Genomic DNA, 18,393 nt, shown 5'->3' with positions numbered 1-18,393 from the left:
ACCTTCTGCCTTCTCTGATAGAGCCCTGCTGTGCACTCAAGAAAATGTAGTATCTTTGACCATGTGGTATCTAGAACAGGGACTCTTCATGAAATGGAACGTAATTTCTTAACTGCCATAACTGTCCACCATGCTGAGATGGATTTCCTCCATTGAGAGAGTAGCACATTTGAGACCAACAAGAGTTTCAAGATATATGCTTTCGAGAGTCCCCTTCGTCAGATGTGATCAGATCTTTGACTCTTGGAAGCTTTTACCCTGAAACAATCTCCATTGAGAGAGAAATTTGACTTGTTACGTTGGAAATTAAGAAAAAACAGAAGCTGGTTTAAAAAAACAACTTTAAAGTCACCCTATATATCTCAGACGAAGCTTCCTTGGCACAGTAGGGTTACTAATTTTAGGCTGCGGTCACACGAAACAGAAGCCACACAAGTGAGACGGAAAACAGGCGGAGTTTCCGGGCGCAATCTCACCAGCACATCTGGGAAGTGTAGCACTCCCGTGGCACAACCGAGGCTTCCAGCCGAAACTGCGTGGCAAAAAACGAGTACCTCGGAGGTACTAGTTTCCGGAAACTGCGGGGCAAGGGCGGGCGTCTGATCGCGTTTCCGGTGGCATCCGGCACCCGCCCATGTCCCCTTGCAAATAAGGTGTGTTTTTTTTGTCCACGTCTCTGTGGATGCGCACACGCACCCAACGGAGCATGCGCATTCGTCGTGTACACACAAAAACAAAACAGTTTGCCGCGGCGCGCGCTTCTTCATTGCGCGCCGGCTTGTCCTGTGATCAGCACCTCTCCCTTGCCATGGAACCTCCACGGTACCTCCACAGGACCTCCACGGGAGGTCTGATCGAGTAACTGCGCAGTAGTTTGCCCCAGGGCAAACAGCCACGCTTCTCCCCCGCAGTTTCCTGCCCGTGTGACCGGGGCCTTAGTTCAGTTTTTTATGCCGTAGTAAGGAGCTGCAGAATAATAGCAACCCATGAAAGGGGCAGGACTAGGAAAGATACAAAGTAGCCTTACTCAAATATAGGTATTTAAAAACGATGGCTTGCAATCACCTTCTACAAAGCATTTTTTAAAAAAAATTTGAACTCCAGTCTTAATTTTATAGTAATGTGTTCGGGAATAACTTTCTGGTACCACATTTAGGAGATGGATTTCTGGTCTTAAATCAAGATTCAGTCCCAAAATTTCTTGTATGACCTTGCGTATCATTTTCCAGTAATTTTGAACCATCTTGCATTTCCACCACATGTGATAAAAGGTCCCCACATTTGATTTACATTTCCAGCATACATTGGATGTATTACTATAACATTTGGCTATTTTATCGGGGGACCAATACCATCTGTGGAACATTTTGTAAACATTTTCTTTATACGCTACCGCTCTCATATATTTTACTGATTTCCAAATTTTTGCCCAATGTTCTATCTCTAAAGTTTTCCCCAAATCTTTTGTCCATGATATCATAGCTTCTTTAATATTTCTGTCTATTTCAAAGTCATCCAATAAGAAACCATAAAGTTTCTGGATTAGTTTATCATTGGAAGACAACCAGATTTTATCAAGTTCATTTTTATCACGATCAAAGCCCCTTACCATATCTTTGCTATATCTATCTTGTATTAATGTGTGTTCCTACCATGAAAGGTTATTTTCCTGTACCAATTTATCTTCAGTTTTTAATTTGTTGTTTTTTTCCAGTAAAGCATCATAGTTAGCTTTTATGTCCTGCGATATAAGTGTAGGTTTTGTGAACACTTCTAGTGGAGAGACCCACCTTGGGGTTTTCCTGTAGAATCTCAGCTTAATCTCGTTCCAGATTTTATTTAATGCTCCCCTAATCGCATGTCTATTGAAATTGGAGTGTATTTTATCTTTACCATACCAAACGTAAGCGTGCCAACCCATAAACAAGTCATGCCCTTCTAGTATTAACGTTCTCTTATTTTCTAACAAAAGCCATTCCTTTATCCAAACAAGGGCGGCCGCTTCATAATATAAGAACCAGTTTGGTACACTCATCCCCCCTTTTTCTTTCCTATCCTGCAGGATTTTCCATCTTATCCTTGCTTTTTTGGGATGCCACACAAATTTTTTGGTAATTTTATCTAGTTCCTTAAAAAAGTTTGGTTCTTTAAGACAGGGATATTCTGTGCCAAGAATAAAAATCTAGGCAATATATTCATTTTAATTGCCGCAATTCTGCCCATGATAGATAAAGGTATATCCTTCCATCTTGACAAGTCCTTCTTGATTTCTTCTAACAATTTATAATAATTGTCCCCTATTAGGGAGCTGCTTTTAATAGTCAGGTTTATGCCTAGATATTTAGTTGATTTGACAAATTCTATCGACGTTAGTTCTTTAATTACTCGTAAAGTATCTGATTGACAATTTTTCGATATAAGCTTTGTTTTCTTATAGTTTATTTTAAGACCTGCAACGTTGCCATACATTTTTATCTCCTCCAACAAGGAGAGTATGGATGTTCTAGGGTTTTCTAATATAAATAGTAAATCATCTGCGAAAGCCAAAATTTAAAATTCTTCACCCTTTATTTTCAGCCCTTTTATGTGATCACTCTTTTGTATATTATTGTTCAAAGATTCCAAAGCAAAAATAAATAATAAGGGCGATAATGGACAGCCCTGTCTTGATCCTTTACAGATCAAGACAGGGCTGTCCATTATCTTTGCAAATCTTTAAAGAATCTTTCTTGACTTTGGTTGGGGGCGTATCTGTTCACTATTAATATTTCTTTTCCATTTTTTGTTATAACTATAACAAAAAGCGATTGCATTATTGATAATGTGATCTGCTTATGCGATTTGTAACAAAAGCCTAATAATAGTTTTTGATTTGGTTATAATAATGTGGGTTTTTAAATTATTTTTGTATACTTCCTTAATGAGAGTGGTAAGGTACATAAATGGGGACAAAACTAATAGCATTTTGCTGTTCTTTTGTAACTGAGCTTTCGGGTTTATAACAATATAGTTATAACATATAACATTCCCAGGTTTTGTTTTTAGTTTTGTAATAATTGATTTGCTGAAACAGCTTATTTATGGCTCTGTGCTTTTTGCATTGCAGAGAAAATGATTGATGTTTTTAAACTTAGAATGGCTCCTCTCTTTCCAAGACTAGAAGCGCTTCAATTCTCATGCTTATACTAGTTACATAATTTATTTGTTTATTTATCACATGCCCCGCCCTCCCAGCAATAGCTGGCTCAGTGCGGCTACCAAAAAGATAAAACAAGGAATACATAATACAGTAATCATAAAATCATAAAAACAATTACACATTAAAAGGTGCTAACCTTCTTAGGTCATCATAGGCTGTGGCCAGTGCTTATTTCCTGCTGGCACAAGTGGTCTTTGGCTGAAGGGGGAGGAAGTGCATTTCATTGGTTTCTTTCTCCAACTGCAGACAGTCTGATCATATTCAGTGCTTCCGTGCACGCTGGGTAGGAGGAGCCCAGAGCAGTCTGTGTGGCAGGGAGTTGTATTCTGTAAGTGGAGCTGTCAGTCACTGGATACTATTCTAGGATGAAACAGGACTTTAGCTTGCTATGCTGCCTCTCAAGACAAAATATTACTCCACTTTTTTTTTTTTTTAAAGGATTGTGGATAACATGCCTGTGACGTGGTGTTACGAGGTGGAAGATAACCAGAAGTTCTGCAATCCCGGATTTCCTATTGGTTGTTATATAACTAAAGATGCAAAACCCAAAGATGCCTGCGTTATCAGTGCAAGTTTAAAGCAGTTTTTTTTTTTTTTAACGAATGCATGAAAGATCCATTGTGTGCGTTCGGTTTGTGTTCTTCGTTCCTTTAATGCTGCTTCAGTGGTAGGAACACGCTTTGCCTCCACTACACTACAGTTACTTATTCATCCTCTCACTGAGAAGAAGAAAGTAAATGGGTAGATACACAAAGCCTAGTTTTTAGCTATCTTAGACCTTGGATCTACTGGAGGATTTTTGCAAGTGGAAGGGGGAAGGTGGGCTGCAGACCCCCCATGCTGTTCTGGGGGGGGGGATCTCCTGTCTTCAGGAGCAGTATTTCTGTGTGCATTTGGGGCTGCGGGAGGAAGATGAGGAAGTCATGCCCTGTTCGTGGAAATTCCTTTTGTCAGCAGAAATTACTGCTGAATCCAAGCCAGCATATCTTAGTATGTCATGCCACTTAGTTTTCCTGTTCCTGATGTCTCTGCAGTATGCTCAGGCTGTTACCTACAGTTCAGTCATGGCTGAATGCTAAAGGAAGGTGGATGATGACGCTAGTGTGTAGCCTTCTTGTATGTTCTTTCACACATCACAAGGAGGCTTCACTTAATTTCTGAAATCTTTAGAGAAAGATCGAAAATTTGTGACTGAAATTTCTGTTCCCGGCAGTCATTGCTTAATGATTCATTTTATACGTAAACCACACTGAAGAATAGCCCAAAGTTTTGCATGGTGGAATTGGCTGAAGAGTGATAAACGGTTTAATTGCAGTGTGCTAGTTCCTATCGGGCTGTGCTAATAAGAGCTTATTATGGTTTTTTTGGGATCCAAATATTTAGATACCATCTGTGACACCACATTTTTAGTTGTACGCTTTACTGTAGAATGCAAGGTTGGGGCAGCAAGTGTTCCCATGTATGTATGCATCATCTCATGTTCAGAATGCCCATGTGAAAACTGGAATTACCATCAGTTCTGTTACTATTGACTACTCATCTGTAGCCATATACTTTGGTTATGGGAATACTGAAGGAAGAATCTCTGTATTCTTCCAGTTCATGTTCGGATAGATGAGGTGATTGAATCTTGGACCTCTTACACATATAGATATTTCATCATTACCCTCTTATCGTAGCTAGAATTCCGTAAAATTCTACCGCTAGGTAGCAGTCCAGGTCCTTCAAAGACTATCCATGCGTATTCACTCAAGTAGAAATATTTGTTTTAATTTTCTCTCTGTTTGGTTTTGTCTTTCTGTAGACAGAGTTTCGTGAACCGGATACCTTCTACATATTCAACCATGTGGATATCACAATCAGTTACCATAATGTAGAAAATGAACAGTCTGGCTCAAGACTTGTAGCTGCTAAGCTTGAACCAAAAAGGTGAGAATCCGGCTTGCTTGTGAGACAAAAAGGTTTGGGCGGTGTCTGGTGGATAAGGTATTGGTTGATGATCTTAACATTGGTCTTGAAAAGGCAAAGAGTCTTCATGTGCCAGCTACAGTAGACGTAACCTAACAAACCAGACATTCATGAGTCATGTGCAAGTGAAACATCTTTAAGATCTTCAGGTGACTTATTGGAAAGCAGTAATGGACAAGGCATATTGTAAAAACATGTGCCAGTGTGATTACTGCATTGTGTCCTTACTTTGTCCTTGCCCCTCAAAGAAACCTGCACAATATCTCTGAAAAGATGTTCCTTAGAATTAATATGCATACAGTGTTAAATAAAAGATCATAATGGTTAACTTGTTTGTGAGCACTAATAGTTTGTCATTAAACGACTGTCTGTCTGAAGCAATTTAAAGTGTGTGTATGTTCAGGTTTTTTGCTCTTGATACAGCTGAGAGCCGACCATCTTTCTGTTCTGCCTGATAAAGCTTTTATGTATAAGTGGAAAGCTTACTGGCTGCTAAACAATTAGAAATTAATCCAGCCCCCCTCCCAATTACAATATTCACTGTGGGATCTATATGGCAACAAGCTTCTACTGTGCCTTCCAGGGAACATTCTCTTTTATGAAAGTTGAGGGCCTAGAGAACTCCATGTTGTCATGTGTTCATTAACTTTTATGTATTGTCAAGCATTATCCTCTAGAAGAGGAAGTGGCAATCAGACTTTATTCTGATTCATATTAGATCTTCTGTTAGTGTAGAGTGCCATCTGTTCAGTGTCCCAAAAGTGTCTCTTCTTTCTTTCCTCTTGTACTGCCTTTGATTTGTTTTTGATTTTAGGTATAGTTAAACTTACTGTTTTTATAAGTAGGTGTCTATATTATTCAGGGCCATCAAATGGTTCCTGACTGGTTTTAGCTGTTGGAAAGCTGTGGCTGTGAACAAATGTGTTTGTTGTATTCAAGTCTATCATCTCATCAGTGTGTCTCCCTCTTCCTCCTGTCTTCTTGCTTAACAGTTACAAGCATACAAATATTGAGAAGCCAGATTGCTCAGGACCACCTATGGATATAAGTAACACAGCTACCAGCGGAGAAGTCCAAATTGCCTACACATATTCAGTAAAATTTGAGGTTAGTGTGCTTCCTTTTCTTTCTTCTGCTGGGGAGGAGGCCTGTGTTAATATTGGGTGTCGTAAGCTTAAAGATAATTTTTTTATTGAATATTAATGAAAAAGCAGCTTAAGAGATATGGTTCATCTAAAATTAAGGGACTACCAAGGGGAATAACCCCTCTACATGGTTATATGAACTCCACTTTGCTAGGATACTGAGACGATTTATCAACAGCTTAGGCTACTTCAGGTGTTATGAGAAACAGTGGTTTATACAACAGTCTTGGTAGTCTACCAGATATAAGTAACAAATCACTGTGTGGCCATGAACCCCAATTTGTCTCTTGCCTCTTCTCCCCCCCCCCCACTCTCAGCATGGAGAGCAGCCTTCCTCTAATGTTGCTCTGTCATCAGGCTATCAGTCGCCCTGAATAAGGGGAGTGGGAAGGAGTGAGACAAGCAGGACGCAGCAGCAGCAAGCTGCCTTTGGGGCCACTGGGAACAAACCTGTTTGTGTTATATCTGAATGCAGCCTTAGCATCTGGGCAAACATAATCATTGCCTGGTTACACGGGAACATGGTGATTGTGAGCTTACCTTAATAAATCTATTTATGTATGTTACAGTATTTCAGGTGTTGCTAAAAGGTGTTCACAAGGTATTGTTTTTAATTATGCTTCAGATGAAACCGTACATTGTTCACACATGATTTTTAAAATTAATATCAATGCCCTCTTATTTAAGATACCTTGTGCTTCAGTGCTCTTAATGACATTGAAGTTGCAAAGAATTTTGAGCTCTTGATTTGACTTAAGTAAGGGATGAAATTTTAATAGGTTTTAGTGTATCTAAGACTAAAATTATTTCTGAAGACACGTTGTTCAACATTATGAAGAATAACTGATGGTATCTTACAGACATACACCCTGCAGTGTATTTAGAGTGTAACTCTGCTTATCAGCATGCTCTTAGTTACGTTCCAATTCCAATATGAAACTGAACATGCTGTTGTAAGTAGGGATGGGCACAAACCACACAAATGCAATTTGGTTTGTGGGCAAACGATTAACCCAGTCAGGGCTCCCGTGGTTCAGTTGTTTACGGCTTTAAACAGCTGAGCTGTGGGAGCAGGCTGCCCCCACGGCTCAGCTCTTTAGATCGGAAACACCTGAGTCATAGGGGCAGCCTGCTTTGTGACTCAGCTGTTTCAAGGGCTTTTCTTAGGCAGCAGCTCCTTTAAACAGCTGATTTTTGCAGAATAATTTGCTCCATGCGGATCAGCTGTTTAAAGGGGCTGGATGCCCAAGAAAGCCGCTTTAAACAGCTGAGCCACCTGGAGCTGTTTGCCAGCGCCATTTAAACCCCTGCTTTCTGATCCCTGTAGCTTTGCGTGGGGAGCAGAAAGCAGGGATTTAAATAGCTCCCAGCCATTTAAACGAACCAGTTGCTCTTCACAAACTATCAAAATTCACAAAGGTTCATGGCGGTTCTTCAGTTCACAAGCACTGCTTCATGGCCAAAATTCGTGACTAACTTTAGTTCATCAGTCAGTTCGTGTCCATCCCTATTTGTGAGTGACTTGCAATTATAAAACATATGATAACGAAGAATGTACTTTTCAGGAAAACAAAGACATCAGATGGGCATCCAGATGGGACTACATTTTGGAATCCATGCCCCATACCCGCATACAGTGGTTTAGGTAAGGCAGTTGTTTTTTTAATGTAATTCAGTATATTGAAGCAATAATTTTTGTATTAAAAGTATTAACTTTTATGGTAACCTCGTTTCTTTGCAGTATTATGAATTCTTTGGTGATTGTCCTTTTCCTCTCTGGAATGGTAGCCATGATCATGTTGAGAACTCTACACAAAGATATTGCGCGATATAATCAAATGGATTCTACTGTAAGTATTTTTTCCCATTTACTGGATTTTTTATTTTTTAAGTGAATAAAAAGAAGTTACTTAATTACCCCTCTTAATAAAAATGATGCTAAATTATCAATAAGTTGCTTTTGTTTCTCTGAAAATGTCTTGGCACATATGTGTCTGTTGAGGATGTAGCAACCAAAGCGCTCAATGTAATAATGAAAACAAGAGCTTGAAATATCTAAAATCTGGCTTGGCAATAATTGCATTGTACTATTCACTCTGAAACTTGCTTACCTGGAAATGTGTTCCCTGAGTTCAAAGGTACTCAATTCTTCATAGATAGGATTAAGATTACAGCCTTGTCATTTGTAGCAGTTTTACATATTCGAATTTTCTAATCTGGAGCTTAGGGGTATAATTCTGAATAATGGGTGCTGCCTTTCCCATCACACTTTGGAGCAGAAGTTGTCGCAGTCTTTGTCTTCCCACCAGTGGTGCAGTTCAGTTCTTTTCCTGCCTCCATAGGGTGTGCAAGGAAGCTCAGAGAGCTCTGATCTTCTTTGGGTCTTATTTTCTTTCTCTTTAATTCTGCCCTTGCAGTCTCCACTTCCTTATCTACTGTGCTTATTTATTCTACTTCTTTGTGTGTCTTTATTTTTTAGGAAAGCTCTGTGAGTTAACATGTCCCTCTTTGATCTTTCAGTCTTTCTTTTTTTTCTCCTCTTCTGGAGCCTGAAGCTGCCTTCAGCAGAGGCAGTAGCTAGCCAAAACACTGTGGCTGCCAGACATGGTGAAGGAAACGTGAAGCGGGCTTGCTGTGGTGGGGATTTTACCGTCATTCCCACGTGTCAAAAAAGAAAATGTGGAAATGCTTTGCAGCAGAGCAGAGTCTTTCAGAATTGGACTCTGGAAATGGCACCAGTGACCATTTTGTCTCCACGCCTATAGCTGGATGGGACCTGAGAGATGGGACAGCAGCCAGCATGATCCAGCACTTCCTGTGGTACCCAGTTGTAAGGAACGGAGGCTGTTTAGGCTTACATTTCGTTAGCTCTGCCGGTGGGAAAGGGTTATAAGTTTAGTGGGACCCAGCCTTGCAAGTCACTGGAAGCAATCTGCTCCCAGCACAGCTATTTTCAGCTGTGAGATTTTGTTGTTTTGGGAATTGTCCTTGTGAACCTCCCTAACGTTTTTACAAGCCAAGAGGGTTAATTGGGGAGTTGAATTCTTACGGCAGGGGAATGGACATAAGAAAAGGGAGCCACTGTTTTTACACGCTCACTCATTAGGCTTCACAGGGTGGAGCCAGCTGCCTCATATAAGCTCCCGTTCTCTTCAACCTGATAATGGGCTTACCTTAAGAACTGGCCTCACAGAAGTGAGTTATTGTTTTTGTTGGTCCAGTGACCTGGCCTTTTACTGTTTGTTTTGCTGTTGCTTGTTATTGGATGTTTTCTGCTTTGCGTACATTCCTTTAAGTTCAACGGATTTTATTCAATTAAATGTGGTAGTTTTTTAAAAATCTTATGTCCATAATTTATTTTGCTGAGTGACTGTGTTTATATATATATAAATGAACCTCAAGGTCTTCTAGACCACACATGGTGGTAGCGGTTTTCGAGACTGGTAGAATATAATTGGCAGCACCAGCGGTATTCTGTGATAAGATTTTTTTTGTTACTTTTAAGAAAGCATAGCAATAAGCAAGTTTTTCCCCTCTTTCTTTTTCCTTATTATTTTGTAAAGAGGATTAATCAGAATGAGAAGTTGGTGGTCCCCACTGATGAATTTTATTTTGGAGCTTATATGAGGCTTGGAAAGCCTGTGGAGGTCACACAATGTTCACTGAGAGGCCCTGTGGATCACAATTACTCTTGGAAGACTCTCTGGGTGCTATTAATGGATGTTTTATGGATCAGAATGAAATTGCCTCTACACGAAAGGAAGTCTTGTGTTTAGAAAATGATCCATTATGGCAAGTTCAGACACAGACCGGAGACCTGGAAGAGTGTTCTCTTTTACAGCATTTATCAGTGCAGGATGGTGCTGAGATGGCTCGTAAAACCTTACTGTCCCCGAGCCAGCATGCAGCGGTCCAGGATGGAGTAGCTCTAGGGGCAGTCCTAAAGGAGAAGCAAGACCAACAAGGAGCACCATCAGCTGGACAGGACCCAATTCAACAACTCTGTACCTTGAGGATGCAGGTATCGGGACAGAATGACCAGCAAATGGGCTTGTTGCAAATGCATTTGGCTAGAGATCAAGTGACAAGTGGGCTAAACTTTTTGCCGCCACGGAGAGATCATCTCCACTGCTGTTCTCTGTGTTTTTTCCTCACCTCAGTTTTGAGACTGAGGAGATCTTTTTTTCTCTCTCAACAGTTTTTATTCAAGAAATACGTCTAAAGAAGATTTTTTTGTGTGTGGAATTCCACTGTGTCATTATGACTAAAAATGGTGCTGATAAACGGGCATTCTCTGTGCCTTGGCTGCCTAGGGGTTCACACAGCAGAGCTGCCTGCTCTTGCTGTCACCAGTTTCCCCTGAAGGCATGTGTGGAAAGAGCTGGACTCAGAAGAGCTCTCTCCAAAGGCTTCCTCAGTGAGAAGGGGTGAGGAGGGGTGAACAAAGAGCCAGGCTGCGATGGCCCTCTTCGGAGGTTGCCTAGCCTGATGAAGGCCTATTTCCGCCTCTTCTGAGGTGTGTGGACAAAGAACCAGGCTGAAATGGCCCTCTTAGGAGGTCACCTGTAACTCCAGCAGCCTGATGATGGCCTATTCCTCTTCTGCTGAGTTGTGAGGACAAAGAGCCTGGCTGAATCGGCCCTCTTAGGAGGTCGCCTGTGTGCCCAGCAGCCTGATGATGACCTATTCCCCCTCTGCTGAGGTGTGGTAAAAAGGAGTCTGAATGTAGGCGTATTCTCTCCTTTGTGTTGGGGTGTTGTAGACAGAGCCTCAGAATAACTGGCTCTTTTCATGGGCTTGGGCTGTGTGCCTTGAAGTCAAAACCCCCTCGACGTCAAAGCATTTCTGCCTAGTCATTCCCTACGGGGTCTCTGGCCTCTATGCCTTCGATGTCAACCTAGAAGACCTTCCCTCCCCCCTTCCTTCTCTCGGTGCCGAGAGAGAACAGCCTGGGAGGCGTGGCCTGGCAGAAGGCTGCCTTTCTGAAGGGGATCTTTCACCTCTCGGCCTTTCTGTCAGTTCTGACCAGAAGCTTGGACGTGTGGCCTCATTAAACCTTTGCTGTGCCCTGGCTGTCCTCAGGTCCACGGTGGAATCTGTGGAGGCATGGGCTCACACAGCCTTGAAATTCTCTGTGCCCCTTTGTGGAAGGTATTATGTGTCAGAATGCTATTGTGCCCTTTAGGTGGGGTTGTTTGGACCTTTTCAGCTTCTGTAGTTTTGAAGAGTGGCTGAGGTGGGCGGAGTTTCCCCTTCATGTTGTTAGCCATGACCTAGACAACAGACTACTTATGCTTAAGTCCTGCTGTGGTTTTTGGCCACTCACTCTATTGGGACTGCCTGGATTCCAAGGTCAGAACCAGTTCTCTGCTGAGCTCCGCTCCAAGGCCTTTTCCTAAGATCTAGTTTTAAAGGCTGACAGAGCAGCTCTGCTGTAGTCTCTCAGCACTGATATTTAACCCTACAGGGCTTTTCAATGGTGTTATTTCCAGCGCAGGCAAGGCTTACTGTTTCCATCTTCATGGGGAACTCAGAATTAATTGGCAAGTATGCATTGGGAGGCAAGTCTAGGTAGTTTGCCACTCCTCTAGGTTCCATGGTATCCCTCGGAACCGTCAATGAATTGGGGGATTCCTTAGCCCGCACAAGTCACTCTTATGTGACATCATTCACACTCAGCCCTACCCCACCTTCCTGAGTAGATATAAATTACTTGCGTACCATTTTTCTTCTCACCTTGACACAGAGAGTACTCCATCTTTCTGTGTTATACCTCTGAGGATGGCAGTCACAGCTGCTGGCGAAACATCAGGTTTGCATCCTCTGCTACAATCAATGATTGAATTCTTGATTCCATGGGTCATCCATATTATTCCTGTTGGCCTACAGGTCAAATACCACTTACTCTTTATTTAACCAGTGCAGAGTATTAATCATCTAAAATAAACCCAGTTGGGATGCAGATTGTTTCTTTTTCTTTCTATACTGTACTTTCCCATTAGTTTATAAATCAACAGGTCACTATGACCTTTATGCTATTCTGTTTGAACGTATCTTAATGCACTGTCACTCATGACCTTTGCTGGTGATCTGCATGATAACTCTGTCCCTTTAATTCGGATCACTCATGTTACCCTACCCTAGTTCATGCTAGGAGATAATATAAACAAAATAAACAAGCGAAAAACAGAAGAAAGTTCTAAGAACTCCTCATTGGCTGAATCCTTAGACTCTGAAGCAGAATTGGGGGCTATGGCTCCTAAGCCTCCTAAAATATAAAAGGGAGTTTGAAAAGAAACGTAAAGGAAGAAAATAAGTATAATAATGTAACTCTGACTATCTGATACCTATTATTAATCAATAACTTTAAGCTAAGAAGCATACACTTTAGTCAAATCTGTTTTTGAATGTTCGCTTTATTCTCTACAATTTTATTGCAGTAACTCATGTATTACCGTTTTGATATTAGGGAAACATCAATTAATTCAAAATATGTATTAATTATCTCTTGTTACTTGTAGTTTTAGGTTGTTCCCTTCCCTGACCCCATAGAGGTTTAGTTTAGAAAATACAATAAAAAAATCTTTAAAAAAAAAGAAGAGGAAATCCAACAGATGCGGCAAATGAGTATTATTGAACTAACTTCCTCTCAGTGGTCTAATGCTCTAGTCATAGTACCTAAGAAAAGACTTAGTGAGGGGGACTCCTTGCAATATAGGCTCTGTGTGGACTATAGAAGACATACAAAGTTGACCAATATCCAACTCCAAATATAGAAGAGATCTTGGAGAGATTGGCTCATGCTAAATATATAACCACTTTAGACCTTACTAGTGGATATTGGCAAGTGCCTTTAACTGAAAGGGCTAAATATGGGACTGTTCTGCTTTAATGTTTTGCCATTTGGAATCAATTCCACAAGTAAAGTGTTTCAGAGGTTGATGGATCACGTTTTAGACGGTCTTGATTATGCAGTTGCTTACCAGGATGACATAGCTGTTATTAGCTTGACATGGCAGGAGCATCTTCAACATCTTGATGCATTATTTCAGTGGATCCAAAGGGCCAGACTAACCATTAAACTTGCAAAAGCCAGATAGCTAGTGATAGTGTTTTGTATCTGGGATATCAAATAGGAGATGGAAGAATTGAATCACATCAGGTAAAGGTGGATGCCATAGTTAAATGGCCATCCCCAATAACAAAGAGGCAGGTCCTAAGCTTTTTTTGGCATGTGGATTTTATCACCGGTTTATACCAGGATTCAGTGAGTTAGCAGTCCTGCTTACAGATTTATGTAAAAAGAATGCCCCTGTCAGGATTCAGTGGACACCTGCTTGTCAGCAGGCCTTTGAGGCCTTAAAACAACACTTGGCTCATGCCCCTATTTTAAGACCCCGAACGGTAGATTACCTTTTATTATAAGAACTGATGCATCTAAAAATGGGTTGGGCGTGGTCTTTATTTTTATTTATTTATTTATTTACATGGGATTTATATACCGCCCATGACCCCTAATGGGTCTCAGAGCGGTTTACAATGAACTACTGTGTAGTTAATACCTAGCTAGGGCCACAATTCTCTTGGGGAGGGGATATCCTATGCAAAGAGACCACAATGGGTGTCTTCACCCAGTGGTTTACCTTAGTCATAAGGTGTTGCCAAGAGAAAGAAGATATAGCGTAATGGAACAAGAATTGTTAGCATTGGTTTGGTGATTGAATAAGCTTAAAACTTATTTAAGGGGAGTACATTTCAGTCTCAAAATAGATCATAATCCCTTGACATTTATACATAAAATAAATGAGAATAATTCTAGAGTCTTGAGGTGGGCGTTAAGCCTCCAAGACTTCTCCTTTGATGTGATTGACGTCAAAGGGAAAGATAACGTTTTGGCTGACTCTGTATCCAGATGTTATGAAGATCTGGATTGAGCTCTGGAAGTTGACATATCATAATTAGCCTGAATACATTGTTAGCACTCAGTAGCATTTGCCGCTTTAGGCATTTATTTGTGGTCTGATCGGCTGGGTGCTTTGCGTTTAGATGTTATATTGTTGTTGACTCATGGTTCACTTTCCACGCTAATGGAGTGGGGGAGGTGTAAAGAACGGAGGCTGTTTAGGCTTATATTTTGTTGGCTCTGCTGGTGGGAAAGGGTTATAAGTTTAGTAGGACCCAGCCTTGTAAGTCAATGGAAGCAATCTGCTCTCAGCACAACTATATTCAGCTGCAAGATCTTGTTGTTGTGGAGAATTGTCTTTGTAAACCTCCCTAATCTTTTCACAAGCCAAGAGGGTTAACTAGGGAGTTGAATTCTTATCAGCTGGCTGCCTTAGGCAGGGGAATGGACATAAGAAAAGGTAGTTGCTGTTTTTACTCACTCATTAGGTGTCCCAGGGTGGGGCTGGCTACAGTCTGCGTTGAAACGACCCCCATTCTCTTCAACCTAATAATGGACTTACCTTAAGAACTGGCCTCACAGAAGTGAGTTCTTGTTTTTATTGGTCCAGTGACCTGGCCCTTTACTGTTTGTTTTGCCTTTGTTGTTGTTATTGGATGTTTTCTGCTTTGTATACATTCCTTCAAGTCCAATTGATTTTATTCAATTAAATGTGGTAGTCTTTTTAAAAATCTTGTGTCCAGAATTTATTTTTCTGTGTTTATATAAACGAACCCCAAGGTCTTCTAGACCAGACACCAAAAGGATGCCATCACATTTTATTTAGAAGGAACCTCTCATGGCTCTATTTTTGAAACGCAACTTTAGCTGCAGTACAGTGACCCCAAGAATCTCATCTGTCTGATTAATGAGCCAGTTTCTTATTTAAGGTAATAAATTATATTTTTGCACTTCATGGAAGACCAAGATGCGGTGTTTTATGTTTTATGGTGTAACATACCTTCTGAATGATGGTGTTTTCAACTGGTGTAAGTGCTTAAGCATGTTTTGTTCTAGGTAAACACATTGCTAATCAGTTCCCTTTTGTTATTCACATAGCCTTATTTTGTCTTAGCTGCAACTAACAGTGGACGAACATGTCTGTTGCTTATATTTTCAAATGAGCTGCCATTTTCTGACTATATGAAGTTGTGTAAAAATCCACATTCCCTGGAAAGAAAAATGAACTACTGGCAGAATGTTAGTATTTTTTATGGCTAGGATTACATACCCATAACAGGAAATATTCTGTGGGTATAGAAGCCCAACCGCCAGCGGTCAGTAATGAGAAGCATCTTAAAATTGGTTTTGTTACCTATCTACTGTACTCTTCTGTGAATGTCTCCTTGTGAAATCTCTGGTTCCCTGCTTCAGTATGAAATTGCCCTTCTGTTAAGATTCCCTGCAGAGGCCTTGCTATGAATGCCTTCCCTTTTTGGAAGTATGGTGGGTGACTAGGGAGAACATTGCCTTTTCTGTGGTTGCACCCAGATTTTGGAATAACCTGCCAAGCTTAATATTGCTGTCCATGTGCCTAGTTATAACCTGATTTAGCCAGATATCTGAAGGTTCCTAGTTGACACGCTGCTATCACTGGTATTCTTGTTGGCTGTTGAAATAAATCTTTTTATATTACTTTAGAGCAGTTAAAAGTAATGGTGTGAATTACTTTGACAACAAAACCAGATGAAAAGGTGGAAACTTCCATTTCAAACTGGCGTATCTAGAAGTTTTTGGGAAAGTATTTTGTGATTGTAAATTAGTTAAAACATTGCCACAAGTTGCACTTGATGTTTGCCTGCAGAATTCCTGTCGGTACATCATGGCTTGTGATGCTGAGGGAACTGACGCAGTTTCATGCTAAAATCTTAATTTCTTCTTTTCCTTCTTACAAAGCAAGGGAGGCAAGGCAGCATGTTTTTCAGAATGACTGCAATTAGCTGTCATGTGTGCTGCTAAGCTAGAGTGAACATGAGTCAGTGACTGCATTTGAATTACTGTAAACTGTGTTATGTACAAAATACTTTAACAGTGGCTTTCCTGTTAATCTTTATAACTATTCTATGAGAGAAGTCCAATTTTTCGCATTTGATAGATGGGGTTGGATCCAGCAATGTGCAAATGAAAACATAAACAGACTTACCACGATTCCACTTCTACAAGATCTTGTCCAACACCTAGCAGTTTCCTCTGTCTGCCCAGAAATTGTTTGCAGAAGGTATTGCACAGCAAAAGTATAAGTTGTTGTTTTTGTTCAGTCGCACAGTCGAGTCCGACTCTTCGCAACCCCATGGACCAGATCACGCCAGGCCTTCCGGTCTTCCGCCATCCTCTGAAGTTTGCTCAACTTCATGTTCGTTGCATCTATGACACTGTCTAACCATCTCATCCTTTGCCGTCCCCGGCTTCTTTGACCTTCAGTCTTTCCCAGCATCAGGGTCTTCTCCAGTGAGTGCTCCCTTCTCATTTGGTGGCCAAAGTATTTGAGCTTCAGTTTCATTATCTGGCCTTCCAGGGAACAGTCAGGGTTGATTTCTTTTAGGATTGACTGATTTGATCTTCTTGCAGTCCAAGGGACTCTCAAGACTCTTCTCCAGCACCATAGTTCAAAAGAATCTATTCTTCGGCGCTCGGCCTTCCTTATAGTCCAACTCTCACAGCCATACATGACTACTGGGAATACCATTGCTTTGACCATGCGGACTTTTGTTGGCAGGGTGATGTCTCTACTTTTTATCATGCTGTTTAGGTTCGCCATCGCTTTCCTCTCAAGGAGCAGGCGTCTTTTAATTTCATGGCTGCTGTCACAGTCTGCAGTGATCTGGGATCCCAGGAACGTGAAGTCTGTCACTACTTCCACGACTTCCCCTTCTATTTGCCAAGGAGTGATGGGGCCGGATGCCATGATCTTAGTTTTTTTGATGTTGAGCTTCAAGCCCACTTTTGCGCTCTCCTCTTTTACTGTAAGCAAGAGGCTCTTAAGGTCCGCTTCACTTTCTGCCATTAGAGTGGTATCATCTGCATATCTGAGGTTGTTGATCTTTTTCCCAGCAATCTTCATTCCCACTTGTGATTCATCCAGGCCAGCATTTCGCATGATGTACTCTGCATATATATTAAATAAGCAAGGTGACAATATACATCCTTGTCGTACTCCTTTTCCTATGCTAAACCAATGAGTTGTTCCATATCCGGTTCTGTCGCTTCTTGACCCTTATACAGGTTTCTCAAGAGACGTGAGGTGGTCTGGTACTCCCATCTCTTTAAGGATCTTTAAGTGGGGAGACATTAAATTTGAGTTAGTTTAAGCTACTAATGTAGACTTTTACTTGCATTTCAGGTAGGTTTAGCAAATTACTCTGAAAAATTTTGTACACATGCACTACATACGTGGAAGGAGAAGGAGGCAGAACTGAAACGTGTAACTGTTCCTTGTCAATGTAATACACTAAGTTGGCTGTAATTACTTTTCAGGAAGATGCTCAGGAGGAATTTGGTTGGAAACTGGTTCACGGTGACATATTCAGGCCTCCAAGGAAAGGAATGCTACTCTCTGTATTTCTGGGCTCTGGAACGCAGATTTTAATTATGACTTTTGTTACATTATGTAAGTAAAACAAAAATGTAATATATGGACCAAATAACACTTCCTGGAGCACAGTGCAGGCATAATGGGGCCAGATTACCTAACCACGAATGGTTTTATAAGATTATGCATGGGATAGAGCAGGTAGAGAAAGAGGTACTTTTCTCCCTTTCTCACAATACAAGAACTCGTGGGCACTCATGAAATTGCTGAGCGGTCGGGTTGGAACGGATAAAAGGAAGTACCGTATTTTTTGGACCATAAGACTCACTTTTTCTTCCAAAAAAAGTGGGAGGAAAAGTGAGTGCGTCTTATGGACCGAAGGTTCAGAATATTTTTTTCCCTGTTTTCCTCCTTTAAAAACTAGGTGCGTCTTAAGGTCAGGTGCGTCTTATGGTCCGAAAAATACGGTACTTCTTCACCCAAAGAGTGATTAACACATGGAATTCACTGCCACAGGAAGTGGTGGCGGCTACAAGCATGGACGGCTTCAAAAGGGAATTAGATAAGCATATGGAGCAGAGGTCCATCAGTGGCTATTAGCCACAAGGTA

At 41.0% G+C, this 18,393-nt stretch overlaps 1 protein-coding gene across 1 annotated transcript in view; it reads left to right on the top strand.

Moving 5' to 3' along the window:
- The window catches only part of TM9SF2 (transmembrane 9 superfamily member 2), a 44,553-nt gene that overhangs the window by 15,152 nt on the left and 11,008 nt on the right, over nt 1-18,393 (top strand). The window contains exons 5-10 of the mRNA XM_015415101.1: nt 3,638-3,767; nt 5,004-5,128; nt 6,160-6,274; nt 7,878-7,957; nt 8,054-8,162; nt 17,729-17,861. Of these exons, the coding sequence (XP_015270587.1) occupies nt 3,638-3,767; nt 5,004-5,128; nt 6,160-6,274; nt 7,878-7,957; nt 8,054-8,162; nt 17,729-17,861 (692 nt within the window). The remainder of the gene's footprint in view (nt 1-3,637; nt 3,768-5,003; nt 5,129-6,159; nt 6,275-7,877; nt 7,958-8,053; nt 8,163-17,728; nt 17,862-18,393) is intronic.

Source organism: Gekko japonicus, unplaced genomic scaffold (genome assembly GCF_001447785.1).
Source record: "Gekko japonicus isolate JY-2015 unplaced genomic scaffold, Gekko_japonicus_V1.1 scaffold52, whole genome shotgun sequence".
In the NCBI taxonomy this organism is placed as follows: domain Eukaryota; kingdom Metazoa; phylum Chordata; class Lepidosauria; order Squamata; family Gekkonidae; genus Gekko; species Gekko japonicus.
Note: the sequence above shows the minus strand (reverse complement) of the source record. Positions and strands in the feature narration are given on the sequence as shown.